This window comes from Dipteris shenzhenensis, chromosome 15, assembly GCF_047967505.1.
Source record: "Dipteris shenzhenensis isolate YYH24624 ecotype China chromosome 15, Dip_SZ_1.0, whole genome shotgun sequence".
In the NCBI taxonomy this organism is placed as follows: domain Eukaryota; kingdom Viridiplantae; phylum Streptophyta; class Polypodiopsida; order Gleicheniales; family Dipteridaceae; genus Dipteris; species Dipteris shenzhenensis.
In genome coordinates, this window is record NC_141610.1 from 35,447,607 (window position 1) to 35,467,665 (window position 20,059).

Below are 20,059 nucleotides of genomic sequence, written 5' to 3' on the forward strand. Positions count from 1 at the left end.
CTTGGAAACTTGTAGAACCCTTTCCACCTTAGAAATGGGCATTTCTTCAATCGAGTTCATTGGCATGGTCAATGTACATTTCTTTAGGGACAACACTTATTTGTTTCTACGTTGCTTTACAATAGCTAGTGTGCTATGCACATTGGTTGTTAGTGCTTCTTGGACTTTTGCCTTCTCTCTAGCTATTTGATCTTGCAATTCACCACTACAAAGTGCTATAGAATTTGATTGGACATTTTGCACTTCCATAGTTTTGTCCATGCTTTGGGTTTTGTCATTGAAAAACTTCACTATTTCAAGGATGGTTTGTGTCTTTATGGTTTCATCAATTTCTCCATCAAATCATCCTCTCTCATGCTCTTGTTTTTTTCTTATTGCTCTCTCTCTTTTTGGCCTCATAATTCTTGATGATGGTACGTGATTGAAGGTCATTCTCTGATAGAGTAAGATTGCTTGAATTTATTCTCTTCTAAATCCTACAATATAATGACAATGAGCTCAAGGTCTTAGCATGGGAAGGTGACACAAAAAGCACTGTCTAGGACATTTTATTCTTTTAGTGGTATAGTTCACCTATTTCAAACATTAAAAAATTATTGCAACGATAAAATGCATTTTTTGACTCTTACAATATTGTAAGTTCATTAAAGAACATTGATATTAAAATTTTTCATATATTAAGGTACATAATTTGTGCTATAAGTAATGTGCTATGTGCTTTCATAAAGCACAAAAAGCATGTCACCTAGCCATGCTTAGACCCCTCACTATCAAATCAAGCAACCTATTTGTGAAAAGAGAATCAGTGATAGTACATCTGCTACCACAGTAGTTCCCATCATGCCTGTAGCAAGCTCACTGAAGGGCATCCCACATTTAGGAGGGGTGGACTTAGGATTTGAGTATCATTCTACTAGACAAACACTGTAGCCTTCTCTTGATGGATCCCAAGCCTTAGGTGGGTGTACATGCAAGATATGTTTATGTCAGCACACAAACACCCACTTGGACTCATGGAGAGGGCAACATAGCCCACTTATGGATTCATGGGACAAGGAGACACAACCCACTTGTGGACTCATGGAGAGGGCAACATAACCTACCCATCATTTTGATGAGAGAGAGGAGTCACGTTTTGAGAGTGGAGTAGTTATTGCGATGAGTACATGTAGGTACTCTTAGCTTTGATAAGAGTGAATCCCCCTCATGCTTTATTCTTTAGATAAGAAGAATGGGTTGACATGCCTGCCCATGCTATATGGTTCTAGCATGCATTTTTGAATGAAAATTGTGAGCCTCTTCTAGAAGTGATAGCATATGGGTTGGCCACCAATGACTTTGATGATGAGGTTATGACTTTGGCACACTAATATTAGGGGCTTTTGCATAGTAGATAGGTGCTATTGCAGACCATTTGATTAATAATCCACCCCTGAGCATGTCTCAATTGCCTTCATATTTGACCAACTTCTATAATTGGTGGAACAACTACTTAGAAATGCTCTCATATAGGGAAAGACCTAAATTTTCAATCACATTAAGAAACTCTACTAACCCTTATATGAAAACTATCTCAGACACAATTGCAGGGGTGTATGTTAATATAACACCATGTTCAAATCCTGAGCATGGATTCACCTAAATCTATGTGAGTTGGTGCAAGGATGAATTGATGCCTAGGAGGTAGTCCTAGCCATCTCATTGATAGATATATGTGGCCCCCAGTTTCCCTAACCTATTAGTGTGAAATTAAGTGGAAAATACTAGGAATCTCCCCATGGGCTAGTCCTATTTCAAGCTATGCCAGCCAAACCAATCATACATAAGAAGCTATTGAGGGACATGAAATTTCGGCCACCATGAAATAATTAATGTGGTGGACATGCACAAGCACCAACTCTAAAGAGGAAGGACCCTCCTTCCCAGCAATGAGAAGGATAGCATCAATAGCACCGAGACCCACCCAAGAAGTGTCGAGAAAGTGTCATAGACATACCTTCAACTGAATATGCGTAGTCAATAGATTGCTATCCTTTGAACCACTTCTAAAGTAGGTTACTTTAGATGAGGTATGAGGGCACAACTAAAGTTAAGTCAAGCAGAGTCTTAACCTTGAAGGAATTCTATGATTCCATGGTCGTCCTCATAGAGAGACAAATTAACGTTTGAAGAAGAAGGTGTTTTGAGCTTTGTGATTGGACCATGCAAGTAGTGCATGGTGATTGGGTGGATTGCATGGGAGGATATGTGGAGCATGATGACCTCTCTAGAACTCTAGATACATGGCAGTTGATGGAGGTTGATCAACACATGGAGTTTGGCGGCGTTCATGGTAGTGCTCTTCTACAAGATGGCTTCACGCAGCTGCTCTTAGTCTCTTTGTCAAATCAGGCTTCGTGCATGTGTAGTGTCAAGCTCTTTCAGAGCTTACTAGTTCATGCTTTTGTAGGTTTCATTAGTTGAGTCTCTCTCAAGTCATTTGTATAAGCAACAAACTCAGTAGAGGTGAGCTCCGTCGAGTCGTTTTAATTAATAAAGAGATCTCTTCATACAATGTTCGTGTCATTTCCATTTCGTTTAAGTGAACTGGTTAATTCATGCAAAGTTAGCTTGCATCTCTCTTATTGTCCACAATCATTTTTCAATTGTGTGCATTAGCAATTCAAGTCTCTAAACCTATCAATGGTATTAGAGTAGAACGATAAGAGTGAGGTGATCATGAGGGACGTTTCCATGACCAAGAGAGTATTGCGTAGTCGCTCTTCTGTGTGTTTCCTCATTGTGGTACCTAGAGAGTTGAGAAGACCTCGAAGCAGCCCAGGTCCAAAGAGGAGACATTCACCATTAGATTTGTTAGTAGAGGCTTGTTTCATTGAGCTCTTAAATTGGTGATTATGGATATGCCTAAGAACAAAAAAGCTAGCGGGGTACTTGTTACATTTAATAGTAGGAACTTCCCTTCTTGGTAGGTAGCAACTCGTCTCTTATTCATGCAAAAGAGTTTATGGAGTGTGGTTGCTGGGATAGAGAAAAGACAAAAGGAGAGGTCGCATGAGGTTGACAAAATTCCAACATGGGATACAAATAATGAAAATTACATTGGTTATATGGGTAGAGCTCTGGGTTGCAAATATTTCCACCACCTCGATGTGAAGGTGACAATGGCAAAAATTTGGTAGATCTTGGAATCCTTTTTCGGAGTACATATAAAGTATTTAAAAGCCAATCTAAAACAAGATCGTTTTTATTTATAGATGGAGGAATCAGAGTCCCTTGTGGTTTTCTTAAATCATATGCAAGCACTGCTGCAGACAATTGCATGATATTGGAGCTAAAGTTGATGAAGAAGATAAAAAGGCTATCCTTACAAAAATTTTACCACTAGAACAATATGGAGAGAATTCTATGACTGGATGATAGCATGGATTTTTTGGGCTCTTTAGGGATGCTGCTGAGTGAGGAGAAGCGCAATTTTAATTCAATCTATGACTGGAAGGTGTATGTTGTTCATGACAAAAAGAAGAAAGGTAATGATACTCGAAGGTGCAATTATTGTGGAAAGGAAGGGCACATAGAGAGATTTTTCTATACTAAACAATGAGATGAAATACTAAAACAAGAAAAAGGTAAAGCACTTGCAGTCGAGGATAATGAAGAGAAGACTATGTTGGTACAAGATGACTGTGTCAAAGATCAAGACGGGGCTTTCTAGTTTACAGGAGGGCAGAGTTTACTCCTAAATTTTGAGCCTTTTCCGAGCAAATGGTGATTGCATAATTGTTGGTTGAGGGGTCCTTTGTGGACACTGGTGTCTGTGTGCTCTTTATGAGCATGTTCCTATTGTTTTGATCTCTTTGTGAGCAAGTCTTTGATTAGCTCTTTGTGAGCATTGGTAGTTTTTGTCATGTTTCTATGTTATGGCTTTTCATGTAAGCAATAATGTTTAGTGTCTCCCCATTTTGGCTGAGGGAGGGCTGGAAGGAATTCTATGATTGCATGGTTGTCCTTATAGAGAGAGATTAACATTTGAAGAAGGTGTTTTGATCTTTGTGATTGGACCATGCAAGTAGTGCATGGGGATTGGTGGACTACACGGGAGGATACGTGGAGCATGGCGACCTCTCTAGAACTCTAGATACATGGCAGTTGATGGCAATTGATCAACACATGGAGTCTAGTGGTGTTCATGGTGGTGCTCTACTACAAGATGGCTTCAAGCAGTTGCTTTTAGTCTCTTTGTTGAATCAGGGTTCGTGCCTGTGTAGTGTCAAGCTCTTTGAGAGCTCACTAGTTCTTGCTTTTGTATGGTTCATTAGTTGAGTCTCTCTCAAGTCATTTGTATGAGCAACAAACTCAGTAGAGGTGAGCTCCGTCGAGTCATTTTGATTAATAAAGAGATCTCTTCATACAATCTTCGTGTCATTACCAATCTCACCCTAACCAGCTACAAACACATGTCATTCGCTATCCCTATGCATGTGGCTTGAGCCTATTCCCAACCCACCAACCGTTGCCTTAATTCTGTCCCTACACCCGTAGCCTTAAGTCTATCCCCACGCCCCATTGGCTTAGCTCTCATGAACAGATTCTCCGTCAAAAATATAGAATTGAATTTGAGGCAGCGTTTATCTTTGTAGAGACCTCATACATGCACTTGAGGTCTAGAAGAATTTTGTACAAGGAACCCAAGCCCAAGGATAGTATTTCAAACTATGCAAAGCCCATCGGGTAGCTAGGCTAGTGTAGGGGGCTTCAAAAGCCCTCGGGCCAGTGAGATCTCCCATTTCCTATTTTGAGATCTCGGTCTTGTTAAAGCTAGGGAGGTCCCTGCGTCAAGGCCCTAACACAGAGTGAGAGTTGGGAATTGAGCTCCCTATTGGAGTTGACCCCAAACTTGGGTCCTTCTGTAGCCTCTAGGTTAAGAGAAACAATATCAAACATGTTTGGATGGTTGGGCCGAACGGATTCAGTAGAAATGGAGAACCCCTTTGCCAGTATGTCCACGAAAAATGGAGACCAATGACAATCAATGCATGAGCCACAAGTAGGGACAAAGGCCGCCTTTGTGGAACAAGACCCACTGTCTTCATAGGTCACCCGCACTCTAAACGCATGGAAGATGAAGGCTCATGGATGAGGGGCCTCGCAGGGCAAAATCCTAGCCGAGGAAATGCACGAGACTTCCAAGGGGGAAACTCTCACGAGCTTTCGACCTTCCAAGTGCCTCCAAAATTCGTTTGATATGTGGCCCTGCAAACTCCACCTTACCGACCAAGCGATGTAGGGAACACCCATGCAGGTGCCTGGTAACCTGCTTCCTCCTGGAGGCTGATAGTTTATTCTTGCAGCTGCAGCTCCAATGTACTAGGCTTGTGTGTTGGGTGTGGAGTGGAGCATTTATTCAAGGATTGTCCCCTAAGGAGACCAACAACTTCTACCACCCCACCCAAGAGTACTAGAAATTTACTAAGTTTTGAATAGGGTCAAGTAGTGGCACTACCCTTGAAGGTCATCACAAGGATGCGGACAAGGGCCATGGGCAAGAATATGAAGAAGAAAGCAAGGAAGGACACAACATCTATGCAGCCCAACCCTCGTAGACTAGGTCCAAGAAGGTAGGTCCAAGAAGGTCACCAGGGTGGGCGAAGGAACAAACCAAGTGCTCATCCAAGATTGTTGATATGAGAAGACAACCACCCTCACCACCTCCTCTACCTCTAGACAATCCCCTTCTTAGAATATCCGAGTATGCCCACTTACTCAAATGTAAACAAGCCAGTGCAATAGTCCCAAGACTCACATCTCTACCTTCTTATAAAGGAACATATCCAAACCCAACCTTAGAGAAACGACGCTTAATAAATGCTCAAAACTTGGTGAGGGAATGCTAGGAGAAATTTGAGCACAGCCTAAACAAAGGGTTGGATACCATCCACCCGGTTCACCTGACCACTCATAGAGGGGAAAAGGCACTTAGGGTGCTAGAGAGGGTGGAGGAATAGGAGCTACCCAACTCCGGCAACTCAGAGGCTCTGGATTTGATGCAACGGATATTACAAGAGGACCCAGTGTTGTAGAACCTAAGAGAGGAAGGAGACCTCTACAGCATCAAGGATCTACTATTGGTAGAAAGGGAGGCCTGTTAGAAACCATGAGATAGTGTTGGGTTAGCGACCATCCTCTCTGTAGAGGTCAAGATGCTAATCGCATCCTTGTTAATAAGAATGAACCCTACCCTCTAGCAAGACCTCTCAAAAAGGGAGGCATTCAATAGAGCGAGCGAGAAAAAGAGAGCAAGCCCAAAAAAGCGAGCGACAATTAGTTGAAGTGATTGGAAAATTAAGCAAGCAAAGAAAGAATCTAAGTTTTTTATAAAATAATTGCTTGAAGTATAAAGTATTTAAAAGAGTGGTTGTGTCACATTTCTTGAAATTGAGTAGTCTAAAGTTAAGGACTATTGTAACATGACCCCATTTGAGTTTGGCAATTATCCTAGGGGGTCACTCATAAACATGTAACATACCACTTTTGTGCATTGAGGGGTATTTTTTAGTGGGGGAACTTAAATGTTTGTGTGCATGAGGGGATTTATAAAATATCAACTTAATGTAATTTATATAAGTAGATATTTTAAAATGTAAACACATACATGGGTTCAATCATTTACATGACAAAATGTAAATTGCAAGAATAGGGGTAATTTTTAATACATGCTTGCTTGCACATGCTTTATGGGTTTATGAAGAGTGATCCCCAGAGTGCAATTAAAAGGTAGAGGATTTTAAAATTTGGTTTTTTTTGGGCCAAAATAGACAATGTCTTCTCGCTCCCCATTATGGGAGACCTTGCTTTAAACTTGGTGCAAAAAATTGGACAAAATTTCACAAAATGCTACTATTTATTTTTCTTAGGTCATCCTCAGGAACTGTAAAGAGGATATTTTCTCAAAATTTCATGATCCAAGCAATGGTGAAAGCAAAAGAAAGGATTTTTGAAAGTCATAAAATAAGTCACCACTTGGACATTATATATGCATATTATATAAAGGTATATTTATATCTATATCTATTTATCAATGTCTCATATTTACTTACATATTCCTTGAAATAATTTGGAATTTTTTGCTCCCCAAAAAGGACTTGAGCCTATATATTTTGACCCCTTCCACCTTTTGTCCGCTCGTCGCCGCTCGGGGGTTTTTGCTTGGAAAATGGAAACCCTCGTCTATATACCATCCCAATCCAGAAGAGACCCCATCAAGATATGACACTTATTCAGAGGGCTTTTGCCTTTCCTTTCCTCTGGCCATAGCTACAAATTCAATAAATACAAAATATTGCAAGAAAATACTAACATCATGAATTTGAGATATACGATGTGAATTACAAAATAAGCCAATGAAAACTCACAATAGCAAATTAGTGATTTCAATTACATGTTAGAAAATGAGCTAAATCCACAAGCCAATAAGGAAAAAATATCACTAGTTCCATTCTTCCCATAAGAAGTATAGAAAGGCACTAGTATATATCCTTCCCCATGGGAGGGCTGGAATGGCAATGGTGTCATTCTCCCCATTGGAAGGCTAGAATGATACTAGTGCAACTCCCTCCTAGCAAGGGTAGATAATGGAACTATTCCCATTCTGCAAGGGCATAATGGATTCCCCCCATTGTATTGGGGAGATTGGAACTAGTGCCATTATCCCCCTAGGAGGGAGCACTGGCACTACTTACATTCTCCCATTTGGAAGGGAAAAATAGCACTAGTGTCATTCTCCCCCTTAGAGCGGGAAAATGGCATTAATGCCATTATTCCCATGCAAGGGATAGATTGACACGTCACATTTTGCCCATGAAAAGAGGAGAATGGCACTTCTATGCAAAGTGGGGTTGGCGCTAGTGCCATTCTAACCCTAACATGGGATTGAAACTAGTGCCAATCCCCCTTGCAAAAACACACCAATTGTATGGTAGGGCTCTTGCTAGAGTGGCTAATGCATGCTCTTCTAGCTCTATCATCACAATAATGGCACTACTACCATTCCCCCCATTCAAGAAGTATTGGAGCTAGTGCCATTAAATCCCATAAAAATAAAGGAATCAATTACTCATCACTAAGGCTACATGACTACATTTGGCATCGATTGAGTCTGCCACCTCAGCAAGGGTAGCTCAAAAACAAGGGTCAATCTCCCATATATTGACATTGCTTTTAAGCATCTTGATGTGCTCCAACCATAACTTACAATCTACCTTAGTATAACCATGTCTCCCATAGAAATAACATCTATTTTTCGGTTTTCCTTGGTGTTGTTCTTCGTCATTTTTGCCTTTTCTCTTTCCTCAACCTTGCTTGGGACTTGGAGGATGCTCTTCCTTGGTATTTATTTCTTGTGCCACTTGATTGATATTTGTTATGCATACCAGCACTTGGATTGATCATGCCTAAACTTTAAACCTGCATTATAATACCTGGTTATGTAGTCATCTTCAATGTGTCCATGTTGGGAACACTTATTGCACCACTTCTCATTTGGATCAAGCTTTCCTAAAATGCCCAATTCCCATAAATAGTCAAGGCTTAAAGTACTATGCAGTACAGGTTGCCTTGGATTGATCCTCCATCTACACTAGTTGTCACATAGGGCTCCAAAAGCAACACTTGGATTATTCTTTTGTAATAATAGCCCAACCAAAGCAATTTCCATAGCTTGTTTCCCATTTGCATGAACTATTGCTCTTGGCGATTGTGCACTCCTGCCTATACACTGCTATTCCTAAATCTAATCACTTCTTCCACTTTTTTTTGCAAGGGATTCCCCAACAAGATTGTCAAATCTTGATGATCTTTTTCTCTTGCCCCTTAGTTGATCAGTGCACAATGCTTGGCAAACCTCAAAGTTCTTGGTGTGGAAGATTCCCTCTCTTGCACTCCAAGGATTTCTTGGCATGAAAGTCTCCACTGTATTTAGATGTAGTGAAATGAGCAGCATACAAGGGTTTGCAAGCATGTTTAGAATTATATGGATATGGGGGATTGATCAAAGGAAAGTTAATACAAGTAATGAAGGAGAAACCAAATACTCATATTACCTATCAAGAGATGGGCTCGTGGCCCATTACGACTAGCCATTGATGCAAGAGTGAACTTCCAACCAAGAGGAATAGAAAATGTCACGCATTGGCCTCATCTCAAGGCATAGTCCTACCTCAACCTAGAGCGACACTCACTTGACTAGGTCTAGGACTATACTCAAACTCTTAAAACTAGACAACAAGTCATAGCAAGTTATACTTTGGATTCTAACTTTAAATATATCTACGTCTATACTAGACTAATTGGTTCTATGAATCTACTTCAAGAATCTTCTTGAGGACTTATAAAACCACTATTGAGATTTCATCCATGCACTACCCACATAGCTATCATAAAGAGAAAAAGAGCACGTTGGATCCATGGAGAGTATGCTTGTTGTGGAGGTTCCACTGAGGTTTTTGAGCTTGTGTGGGTCAACCATCACAATATGTAGCAAAGTAGTGAGACGGTCATGCTACTATTGATACTATCACACACCTAGGGAACCAACTCCCTTTAGTAATAATCCCTATGCGAATTTTGAGTATGACATAAATTTAAAAATATGCCATGAGTAAAAGTTAGTCAAATTAGCATGATTGTGTTCTACACTAAAAGAGCTTCAAATATGTCTTTACACCTTGAAATTTGGGTAACACATTAAAAAGTTGCATGATCTTGAAAGGAGTTGGGTTTTTATATTTTAGTGTATTTTTTGTTTTAACCCCCTCATCCAAAAGAGTGGGTCTCATGTATTCTGAAAAATATGTACAATCTTAAAATCTTTCATATTTTTTGAAGTATAAACCGTATGCTTTGTGGTAGGATGGACTATAGGTTGTCATATTTTTCCCTTGCATAGCTAAAATTTTCTAAAGAAATCCATTCTTATTATACATGGACGTTGTCCCCCCATACCATAGATTTTGGATGAGATTAGTAACATAATACATATTGAATTGGTGCCCTGGATCACACATTTATTCAGTCACACACACTAGCCCATCACCATCTTAAGACTATCATGCACTATGAGCCCTAGATCATCGCATACCTTCACCAAGGAATCATCACATACCACAACCTTGGGAGTGACTCAAATCCATCAACTTTGATCTCAAGGACACCATTTTGGACACCTTTTTGTGAGGGTCCATGTATTTTGTGGATGACATGAGACACATTATAGAGGATCTCTTGTCATTTCAAGTATGTGATAGATCACAAGCATCATGTTAACAATGATTTATTTATGTGATAGATCACCAACGTTGTGTTAACAAGGACATATTTAAAAATTAGAGCAAGCAAAATCTTGATAAGGACTATGTCATAGGTAAAAGACTCCATGGAGAGTCTCGTATGCCTAAGCACTTAGATTTTGATAAGAAGTGGATGCTAGACCACATGAGAATAGTGACATGACTCACTACAAATTAAATAGTCAAGATGGAGTGAAAAATAGGCTAGCATCACGAGGATTGGTGCAAGGTAAAGGAATGAGTGTAGGAGGGAGCCTAAGAGGTAGATCTAGTAGTGATAAGTGGCAAGTTCCTAGCAGTAAAAGGGTAGACCTTCTCACCTTGGGAGTGGAAGCAAAGGGTTCTTCACATGTATTTTGTAAGTATCTCTATGACTTACTATCTTGTTAGTTAATCCATTTAATTTTATTTACATTATTTCTTGTAGCTATTCTTGACCTTCTCTTTCTCATGGATAGGCCACTCTTACCTTTGTAATATAACTAGCTCCTTTTAAGTTTTATTATTGTGGTGTATTTAATGAGCTTTTCCTTTCATGGTGCTTGCAACCTATCCCAAATGATAACTCTAGAGAGGGCAATGGATTTAGAGTGGGCAAGGGATTTGGAGGTAGCATGGGATCTAGATTTTATGGAGATGGAGACAATTTAGGAGGAGGTGAGGATGAATGCCTTGTTGACATAAAACATTTCTACATCTTATTTAATATGATCATGCCCCTTCAAGAGGTAATTTTTGTGATATATATAGTCATGTCCCTTTGAGTGTTCTTTTTATACCCATCTAATCTCTTTTATATTAACATATGGCTGACAACTCCCTGCTTTGCCTCACCAAAAGAACTTCCATTCGATAATGCAAGTGCCTAACACATATATTATTACTATTTTTTTGCAAAATTTGTCTTGGTGCCTGATGTATATCTCAATGGTCTTTTACCAATAGATATGGAAATGGATACACAATGATTTTGTAAGTAAAATCATGTCTCTACATATTCCATCAGTATTAGTGTCAAAAATAACCCACTACCTTGTTGAAGATATGGATGAGGAGCAAGAATGGGAACAACAATAAGAAAGTGAAGTCATGCTTTGGATTTTATATGGCTTGTGGAGCATTAGAATTAAAGTTATGCATGGAAATATTTGAAAATTAGTTGTGTAATGGTATTTGGTGAAGACTTTTCTATCGAGTAATTTCTAATAAAAGAATCCTTTATCTTTAAGAAAATATTTGTTTCTTAAGAGTACCATGTATGATCATGCTATCCCATGGTCAACACTATCTTGAAAAGTGAGTCTCCATCCCTCGTTAAGCACTGCTTGTTTGAATAGATGAATGTATTCCAAAAACAAAAAGGATAAAAATTGTCCAATAAAAGGAGGCATGCTTAAAGTAGGGTGGCACCCTTACATTTTTAACAAAGGCATTAAACTTGTGACGTATAGTAGATTTTCTAACTTGTCTCTCTCTCTCTCTCTCTCTCTCTCTCTCTCTCTCTCTCTCTTTCTCTCTTAAGTTAAATCTATGTAGCTTTATATTACAAGAGGTAGTCAAACCAATAGGGAATATGCAATTACACACTAAAAAAACCCCATTGTAAGACAAGTAGGTAGGATAATCTATTTGACGAGCATGTACGCGATCAAAAAATGATTACCTTAGTGACATCTAAAAAAACTGAATTTTGGAGAAGATGGGATTGCCAAAAAATATATGATTGCAATCTTTCCATAGAATCCAGAGCCCCCAACAATGAAGCTATGTGAAAAAAGTGTCAAACCCCTTCCTCTATGGATGGATTCCAAATAACTAGAAATGCTTACCAATGTGGGCAGTAGGAAATCGATCCACAAGGCACTGCTGTAGAAAATATAAAAATTAGGACAATGCCAAAAGAGGTGCTCCAAGCATCATCCTCTACAAGAAAACCTATTGATAAAGGGAAAGTTTGCAAGTCCAAAGTAGTCGCAGTGTTTTTTACCACCAAGTTGCATTACAATTCATAGATCAAATAGGACTTGCTCAATAAAAAATCCAAGGGGGTGGCAACAGAATCTAATAAAATTTTGCAACTACAATATCAGCCAATAGTAATGGATGTGTGGCTAAACCCTGGCAATGAAGAGCCCAATCCTAAAGGCGGTATATTAGCTCAAGTTTTGGCAGCAGGAAGAAAGTTTGAAATTTGAGAAAGATAGTTCTAGAGAGGATGGTAATATAGCTCCAAACCATACCATCTAATGCCATAAAAAAGAAAGTAATGTACAATTAGCATGAAGCACATCTCCCCCACAATTAAATCTCTTTGAAATCAATAGAATATGAGCATCTAAGCTCTTGCAAGGAAATCATATGATCAAACACTTTTGACCAATGTAAGCTTTCGACATGCAAGGAATTCCATCAAGATTGTTTTGATCATGCCATTTAAGATGAGAGAGTATTTCTTCCTATCCAAAAACATTCGAGAAACAAAGAGGCATCCCCAATTGTTGTCATCAATATAACCTAGAAGAAAATCCCAATGAGTAGGGTGACAATTGCCAAAAGCATGAGTTCTCAAACAGGAAAGCAAGTGAAGCATCATAACATACCAAGGATGATCTCCTTGCATAAATTCCAGCATCAGTTCCCCCTCAATGCCATAATATGTATATGACTAATCAGGATATTTAGACTACTATGCATCTTTGGCAAACCAAGTTACTTCATCGAGCAACCTTATGCTCTTTCTGCCATGATTGACTACCAAAATCTCTCCAAAAGAGTGGACATAAAGCATGAAATATCCTTCTTACTAAACATTATCGAAGGTAAAAAGAACTGTATGAGGGCAACCAATATTGGGTGAACAATACAAAGCCGAACATGGAGAGGCCAAGTAGCTAATTTTCAATATTCGACCTTCTTTTTAAGCTTATTAAGCACCCAATCAGTTTGTTGGTGGGACGAGTGGCCATAAACCCTAAAGACTAACCAAGATGGAAACCAAGTTGGTTTGGCAAAACGATTTCCCCCGACCATAGTAGATGATGCCAGCCTTTAGCATGCAATAGTAGAGTTGCATAGATTTTTGAAATTCACCTACTAGGTAGTATCCAATCCATGTAGAGGAAAAGCATGCATAAGGTGCAAAATATCCTTCTCTATATTACCATGCATGAGGTGCGAAAGATCCTTCTTTATATTCTTAGGAGTGAAGAAGGAATCATCAGTATAAGCTTGTGCAAACATGGGCTTTCCATCGTGAATCTTAGGAAATTTGTAGCCATAAGATGATCTATGTATCAAAACATTGGACAAGTGGCTATTGCATACAGTAATGAACTAAGAGGGCATCCTTGACAAATCAAATTATATAAACTCCACTAATTAGAAATGGCCCCAGACACAAGACAGAGGTAGCTTGACTATCACAATATAACCAGTAAATAATATGTTACATTTTCTCCCCAAAGACCAAGCATTTCATGGTTTGTGAAATTAAGTCCCATTGAACTATATCAAATGCTTTAGCAGCTGTCAACTTGTAGCAAAAGTACATCTTGCTAAATGTAGTTTATGTAGTTTGCATATTCAACTCAGCATAGGCATTGGCAACATTGTTCGTGACTCGTTCGCGATATGTCTACAATTATCCACGTTCAAAAAAATCATATAACATTTTCATGATACCATACTAATATTTATTCAAGGGCACTTTGAAAGAGTCCTAGAGTGGACAAAAGTAGAGAATCCACATTGATAGAGGAGGAGCCTTCACAATGGTTGGTGGGCCCTAGCTTTGGATAATGTCTTCTTTAGGGATGCCTAAGGTCGTAAAATAGTCATAATTTGCTATAAAAAACCCAATTAGAAGCTAGGCTACTCGGCCTCCAATGGAACCCTAGCAGGTACCCCTTTAAGGTTGATCCCCATGCGTTTCCTTGTCTCCCCCTCAGGATCCCATGGTAACTTCCACCCACCTTGGCCACCTGTAGACAACCAAAGTCGCAATAGGTGACGAGTGTGCTTAGGCGTGTTACGAAAGGTCGTTCGTGCATGGAGGATTCCATGATTGTGGATAAATTGGAGGTCTCCAACTCTATAATGCATTCAAAAAGAAATGTAAGTATTTTGTAAGGTAGGAGCATTGCCATTTTTTAATTGTCCCATAGATTGACAAAATACAAAAAAATAGATTCTCACCGTAATACCATCCTCAAAGCAACACGATCGGCTGTGGATTCCAATGCATTGAGCGCCTCTCTTTGCTCGAGGCTAAGAGGAGGGACCTCCTTGAAACGTGCCAAGGATGATGCATTGCGGTCATGGCCATATCGAATTATGATATGGCCATCATAGAAGAAAGCAAGTGGTAGAATAAAGTAGGGGGTCTCTCCAGGTCCAAATTCACCTTTCCTATTGGTGGAGCAAAAAAGGAAGGGTGTCAAATGCGTGTTGGGCATGGCTATAGATGCTTGCAAGTTAATGAATAATAATCCTACTTTTGAACAAGTTTGGCTCAACAAAAATTAACTTCAAGTAGAAAACTTTTACAAAGACTAAGGGAGTTTACACACTATAGCCGCTACCCATGCATTTATTGAAGCCCACCCAAGACTTTTAGGAAGACCAAGGGAGTTTACACACTATAGCCCCTACCCATGCATTTATTGGGCAATGTTGTGTGTCCATGGGCATGCCCATGAGAAACAAAGTGGCCTAATTCTTTCTCGAGTGTTTGTTTCTACAATCTGCGAATTTCTAACACTACTTGTGCCTTAAGGAAAAGTACTTGTCCCAATAGAACGGCTCAAAGAGCACTTTGACAAGCTCTCCCTTCTTTTCGTTGCGTAGCTCGTTATAAACGGTCGCAGTCGACGCCACTGCACTCTCACCTCCCTCTTCTGAAACTTGCAAGCACAACAGCCCCACGATGTCGCAAGGGTCCGTGTGGAAGCGCTGCCGCTGGTTTGTGGTGTAGAATCGGGTTTCGGGATTGCTGGGATCAGTGCCAAGGTCCTGTATCAAATGAAGTTCATTGTGAGATATAGAAAATCTCCGTGCTTCACGATGAGTATCTTATTCAGCACAGATTGAAAGACCCAGTATCATAAAAGTCGAACAAAGGCTGAAAGTACAACTATAAACGAACGCTTGGCTGCCTACCTTCACATGCCCGAGCACATGTCCCTTGCCATTCTGGGAGACCCTTTCGCCCAAATAGCTCCCCACGCCCATGAACACAACACACTGCTCTTCCCGCCCGTATGTCTTCACAGGCAGCCCCCTGATCAGCACAAACCCTCTCCCATTGATAAGCTCCTCCTTTACGCCTTCCAACTTCTTCCCAAACTGGGGCAGCGGGAAGCTATCACGCCCTATTTCCGAAAGAGGCAGTCCCAGTGCCAGGAAGTGTGCGATAGCCAAATTGATTTCGCTGACCTCCGGGGAACTTAGTTCGTAGATCCAGGTGGAAGGTGAGGCGGCGAGAGTTGGGCCATCCCAAGCAGGTGGGCTAGAAAGATGAATGGGGAGGGCGGAGACGGTTGGGATTGGTATGGACATTTGGAAAGGGCGAACAACGAAGAGAGCAAACTTCGAAGAACAGAGAGAAAGAGAGAGAGAGAGAATAACCTCATTACAAAGAACCATGCAATACGAATTTGAGGTCCGATACAATGCATGTGTGTGTATTTCCCCAATGGTAACAATCAATGCACAGTTTTCTTTTTGGCCTGTTCATTTTCAAAGCTCAGATACTTTTGTGGGATTTTATTTCCTTCATGCGCGATAGAAAACTAAAACAGGGATTCTTTTACATGTTTTGATGTGAGGGGCTTCCTTTAAACTTTTCTTGAGGTTTACACGGCAAGCCTAATGAATGTTGTTCATCTATTTTTCCTTGTTTCTTTTAAGCAGAATATGAAAATTCTATTAAAGACAAGGGTGCATGAATGCACAAAAGCACTTGGTTCCAACTTGTGGGTTTTACGGGTCTTTAGACACTGTCGATTATTTAGTAAGAAATAATAAAAAAGAAACGCTTTGAGGACTCGCAAAATCCATTAGGCTTTGCCAAGGTTCTATAGTTTGCATGCTCTCACACTGACTGCAAATCCACTGCCTTTTTATTAAAAAAACTATAATTTAAAATTGAAAGGTAAATCGGTGTTATTTTTCCTTGAAGGTTTTACGACTGATGCCTGCAAAGTTTTGATGTCAACTTTCTGGGGGTTTTCTTGGCTTTATTTTTATAAGCAAATCCAGTAGACAACAATCTCTTCACCGGCAGGCATGAAGCTTGTTTGGCTAGCATACAATCCTTTCAACAGGAAAACGGAAATTTTTTTTATAGGCGAACTTGCTTTTCTGTCAAACGGCTTTCTGGATAGCAATTTTTTTTCAAGCAACGGCTTCAAGAGTTAACAGGCGAATCGGCTTTAGCACCTTCCTCACAAACGAACATGCGAGACCTAGATGAGCGACTGGAAAGCTTGAAATGACTTGAAGACTTGTAGCTGGAGGAAGCCAAGGCAATCGTTACAGGGAGAGCTCAAGCATGGAGGGAGAGTGGAGCCCCTGAATTGATTTACAGGGGGGTAAAAAGCACACACAAGCTAAAAGCTAAAAAGCCAATAGCCACACACAAGCTGAAAAGCCAACATCCACACACAAGCTAAAAGTTGAAAAGTCAAGAGCCATCTAAAAGTAGAGGTTGAGAATTTTAGAAATTCCTAATAAAAATTCCTAAAAGACTAAGAATAATCACAAAACTCCCACTCAACTCAACCCTAAAGCACTATCTCTAGGAGAGCCAGTGCTAATAAATATAGGAGGATACAAAAGCAACCTCCTAATTATTCAAGTAGGCTAAAGACTAAACAAGCACCAAGTGAGCCTATAAGGATTATTGTTTACAATGGCTGAAGGAGCCTACCGAAACAGCAGGCTCTTTTTGGCTTAAAAACCCCCATTTATCCAAAAAGTCTCCACAATCCTCATCATAAAGAGAGGTGGCACCATGTATCTTCTTGAATACAAACTTGTTCGATATTTCCATCATGGTCGTTGACGTGTGCTATGATGAATTCACTATTTCTCGATAATCTAAGTATATATCATTGCATATGAATATTGTACACAAAATATGTTCCCCATGTCATGCACAAATACAGATTCCTAGTAATTAGTTCTAAATTCCAATTAATTAGTTCCAAGAGAAAGGAGGGGTAGAGAAGGTAGTGGAGAAAGTTTATAAAGCTACGTGGCATGTGAGGAAAGTATTTCACAACAAGTATTATCATAGGGAGCCTAGATGCAAGCTCGATGCAAGTTTCTTTTCGTAAAGTATTTCATGACAATTATTACCATGGGAATCCTAGACCCAAGTTTCTTTTCGGAAAGTGTTTCATGACAATTATTACCATAGGGAGCCTAGACCCAAGTTTTCTTTTTGTGAGCCCTCATGTCACAATTGTAAACATTGATCTTGCTACGATCTAATGGTGTGAATCCTATAGGTTTTCTTTAAGCCATGTATACAGATAAAATTTGGATTGTTACAGATTGAATTTGGAAATTTATTATATCCTAATCAAGTGTCCTATTTTTTAACCACACTCCATGGGTTACAAACTAGTGTTATTCACAATCATAGCATCAACAAAGTGACATTCTTTGTTGTTTATGGATGTGGTTCTCAAAAAGCAATTGCTCTTCTAAAAGAGCACGCTCATGGAGTAATTGTCTGCCTCTATTTGGAACATATCCATGTGTCATTTGGGTAGCAAGCATTGAGAGAATTGAAGATGCATGATAAGGTGTTCTTCTCCATTATTTCTAAAGCCGTTGCCTCATCTGTGAGTTCAACCACTCTTGTTTTTCCTCTACACATGTAGGATGGGCTTTTAGACTGCTCATCTTGTTGTATGCTACTTTCGTTTGTCTATGTCCCCTTCATCTCCCTCTCAAGGACCAAGTCCTACTGCTATACATGGGTGATGATGATCTTGTTTGAACAGCATGTTGGGCTACTTGATTCTTTCTCTTGACCAGACACAAGCACTCTTACAAGGACTCTTACAAGAACTCTTATTGTTATAAATGGATGATGACAATTTTTGTTTGATACTTAAGTTGAACAACATTCCCCCTCTCCGCAGTAAAACAAATAAACATAGTTCTCCTTTGCCATGTAATCATTTCTTACTAGTAGACAAACTCTTTCAACAAATCACCCCTTACGGACTAAATCCTTCATGTTACTGAGATCACGTAGCAATTTTTGAATGAATATGTACTCCCAAATCTGCCATCATCACTATTTCTGAGCGCTTAGCCATTGAGGCTTCTTCTGCATAATAAGGTAGATTGACAGTAATCAGTTCTGGCATGATCTTCGTCCCTTGTACAACTTCACCTCCTATCTTTTGGAAAATCTAGAACTGGCTAATCACCTCAGAATTGTCATTCCACAGTGGCCAAGGCAGACATGCAAACTCATATAAACCAACACTGCACAGCTAAGGTTTATGCAAATTGAGATTAAGTGATACCTTTGCATCATGAAACAGAGTAGAGCTATCGACTACCTGCTTTTTTTGAGTCCGTTACTAGGTCTGGTTGGATTCCATGGTAGAATTTACTATCGACTCTTGGACATCTGATTCTATCGGTGTTGCTAGTTGTGCCGTCTTACTCTTGCACAACAGTGTAACCTTTGATTTCTTCCCTATCTCTATGGTAGCAGCCTCTGTCCAGCAAATCAAACTTGGCACACGTCTTGTGTACACTTGATGCAAAAGACTTGCACTAGTCCACTCACATACCAGAGTGAAAGAATGGTGATGAAATTGGGAAATAAACTAGCAGTGCATGCAATGAAATGGAAGATTTTCGGGCTCAAAGTGCGCACCACCACACATGTGACATACCAAGCTCTTAAGAGCTTATATAGATGAGAATCCGCCGCAGTTAGTCGAATCAACTCAGTCAGGTGCCCAACAATTTTGATGAGCTCACTAAAATGTGGGTAGGGTCCATACAAGATTTGAAGTTTGGATCCATGATTGCAACGCTTTCTCAAGAGGACCCTCTTGGACATCCATTCTAGACTGCAAAAGTGGCAAAGATTCAAAAGTCTATGGAAGGGCAGGTGACTTCCATTGTTGTGAAATGGTTTAGGACTATGCATGCTAATCCATTGAAAGGAAGATATGCTCTTGAGACAGTTTCATGTCCAAAAAAGAAAAGGGAAAGAAGGGGCATCAAAAACCAACCACAATTGGATGTTCTTAATCTTAGAGAAGTAGACATGTTGTTTTTAGGATTTTCAATGTACAAATGATGGAGACATACTTTTTTATGATTTTCAACTTACAAATGATGGATGCCCTCCAGGGGGTCATTTATCATATGTAAACCTATCATGTGAGTTTAATAGAAGGTTATTTTTAATTTCCTAAATTTTACAAAAAATAATTTACATAAGGGCTTATTCAAGGTAATTTTGTGAAAAAATTACATATTTGTATAGTAAAAGGGTACATTTTATTAAGAAAATTTTAATAGATAAGGGATTTTACAAATAATCCTTGAACGCACATCGTATAGAGGGTTTATACATAGTGACCCCCCAAGTGGACGCCTAAGTAAGAAGACAATATTAAGGTTCCATCCTATGTGACACATCTTGTTGGACCCTTCTCCCTAGACTCACATGGTTGCAA

At 39.6% G+C, this 20,059-nt stretch overlaps 1 protein-coding gene across 1 annotated transcript; it reads right to left on the bottom strand.

Annotated features, from left to right (window-relative positions):
* Positions 1 to 13,996: 13,996 nt before the first annotated feature.
* Positions 13,997 to 15,952, bottom strand: LOC147893736 (taurine hydroxylase-like protein SAT17). Its single transcript, XM_087386439.1, has 4 exons — positions 15,498 to 15,952; positions 15,124 to 15,350; positions 14,535 to 14,747; positions 13,997 to 14,430 (listed from the first exon to the last, which is right to left on the bottom strand). Exons 1-4 carry the CDS (start codon positions 15,894 to 15,896, stop codon positions 14,211 to 14,213), a joined length of 1,059 nt encoding a protein of 352 aa, XP_087242565.1. The 5' UTR covers positions 15,897 to 15,952; the 3' UTR covers positions 13,997 to 14,210.
* Positions 15,953 to 20,059: the final 4,107 nt, after the last annotated feature.

Bases quoted from the DNA above. Each gene is read 5' to 3' on its own strand.
- LOC147893736 (XM_087386439.1), bottom strand. From the start codon at position 15,896: ATGTCCATACCAATCCCAACCGTCTCCGCCCTCCCCATTCATCTTTCT. The intron at 15,351-15,497 runs GTAGGCAGCCAA...CATTTGATACAG, and splicing joins ATGTGCTCGGGCATGTGAAG to GACCTTGGCACTGATCCCAG. The intron at 14,431-14,534 runs GTGAGAATCTAT...AATGCATTATAG, and splicing joins GCTTTGAGGATGGTATTACG to AGTTGGAGACCTCCAATTTA.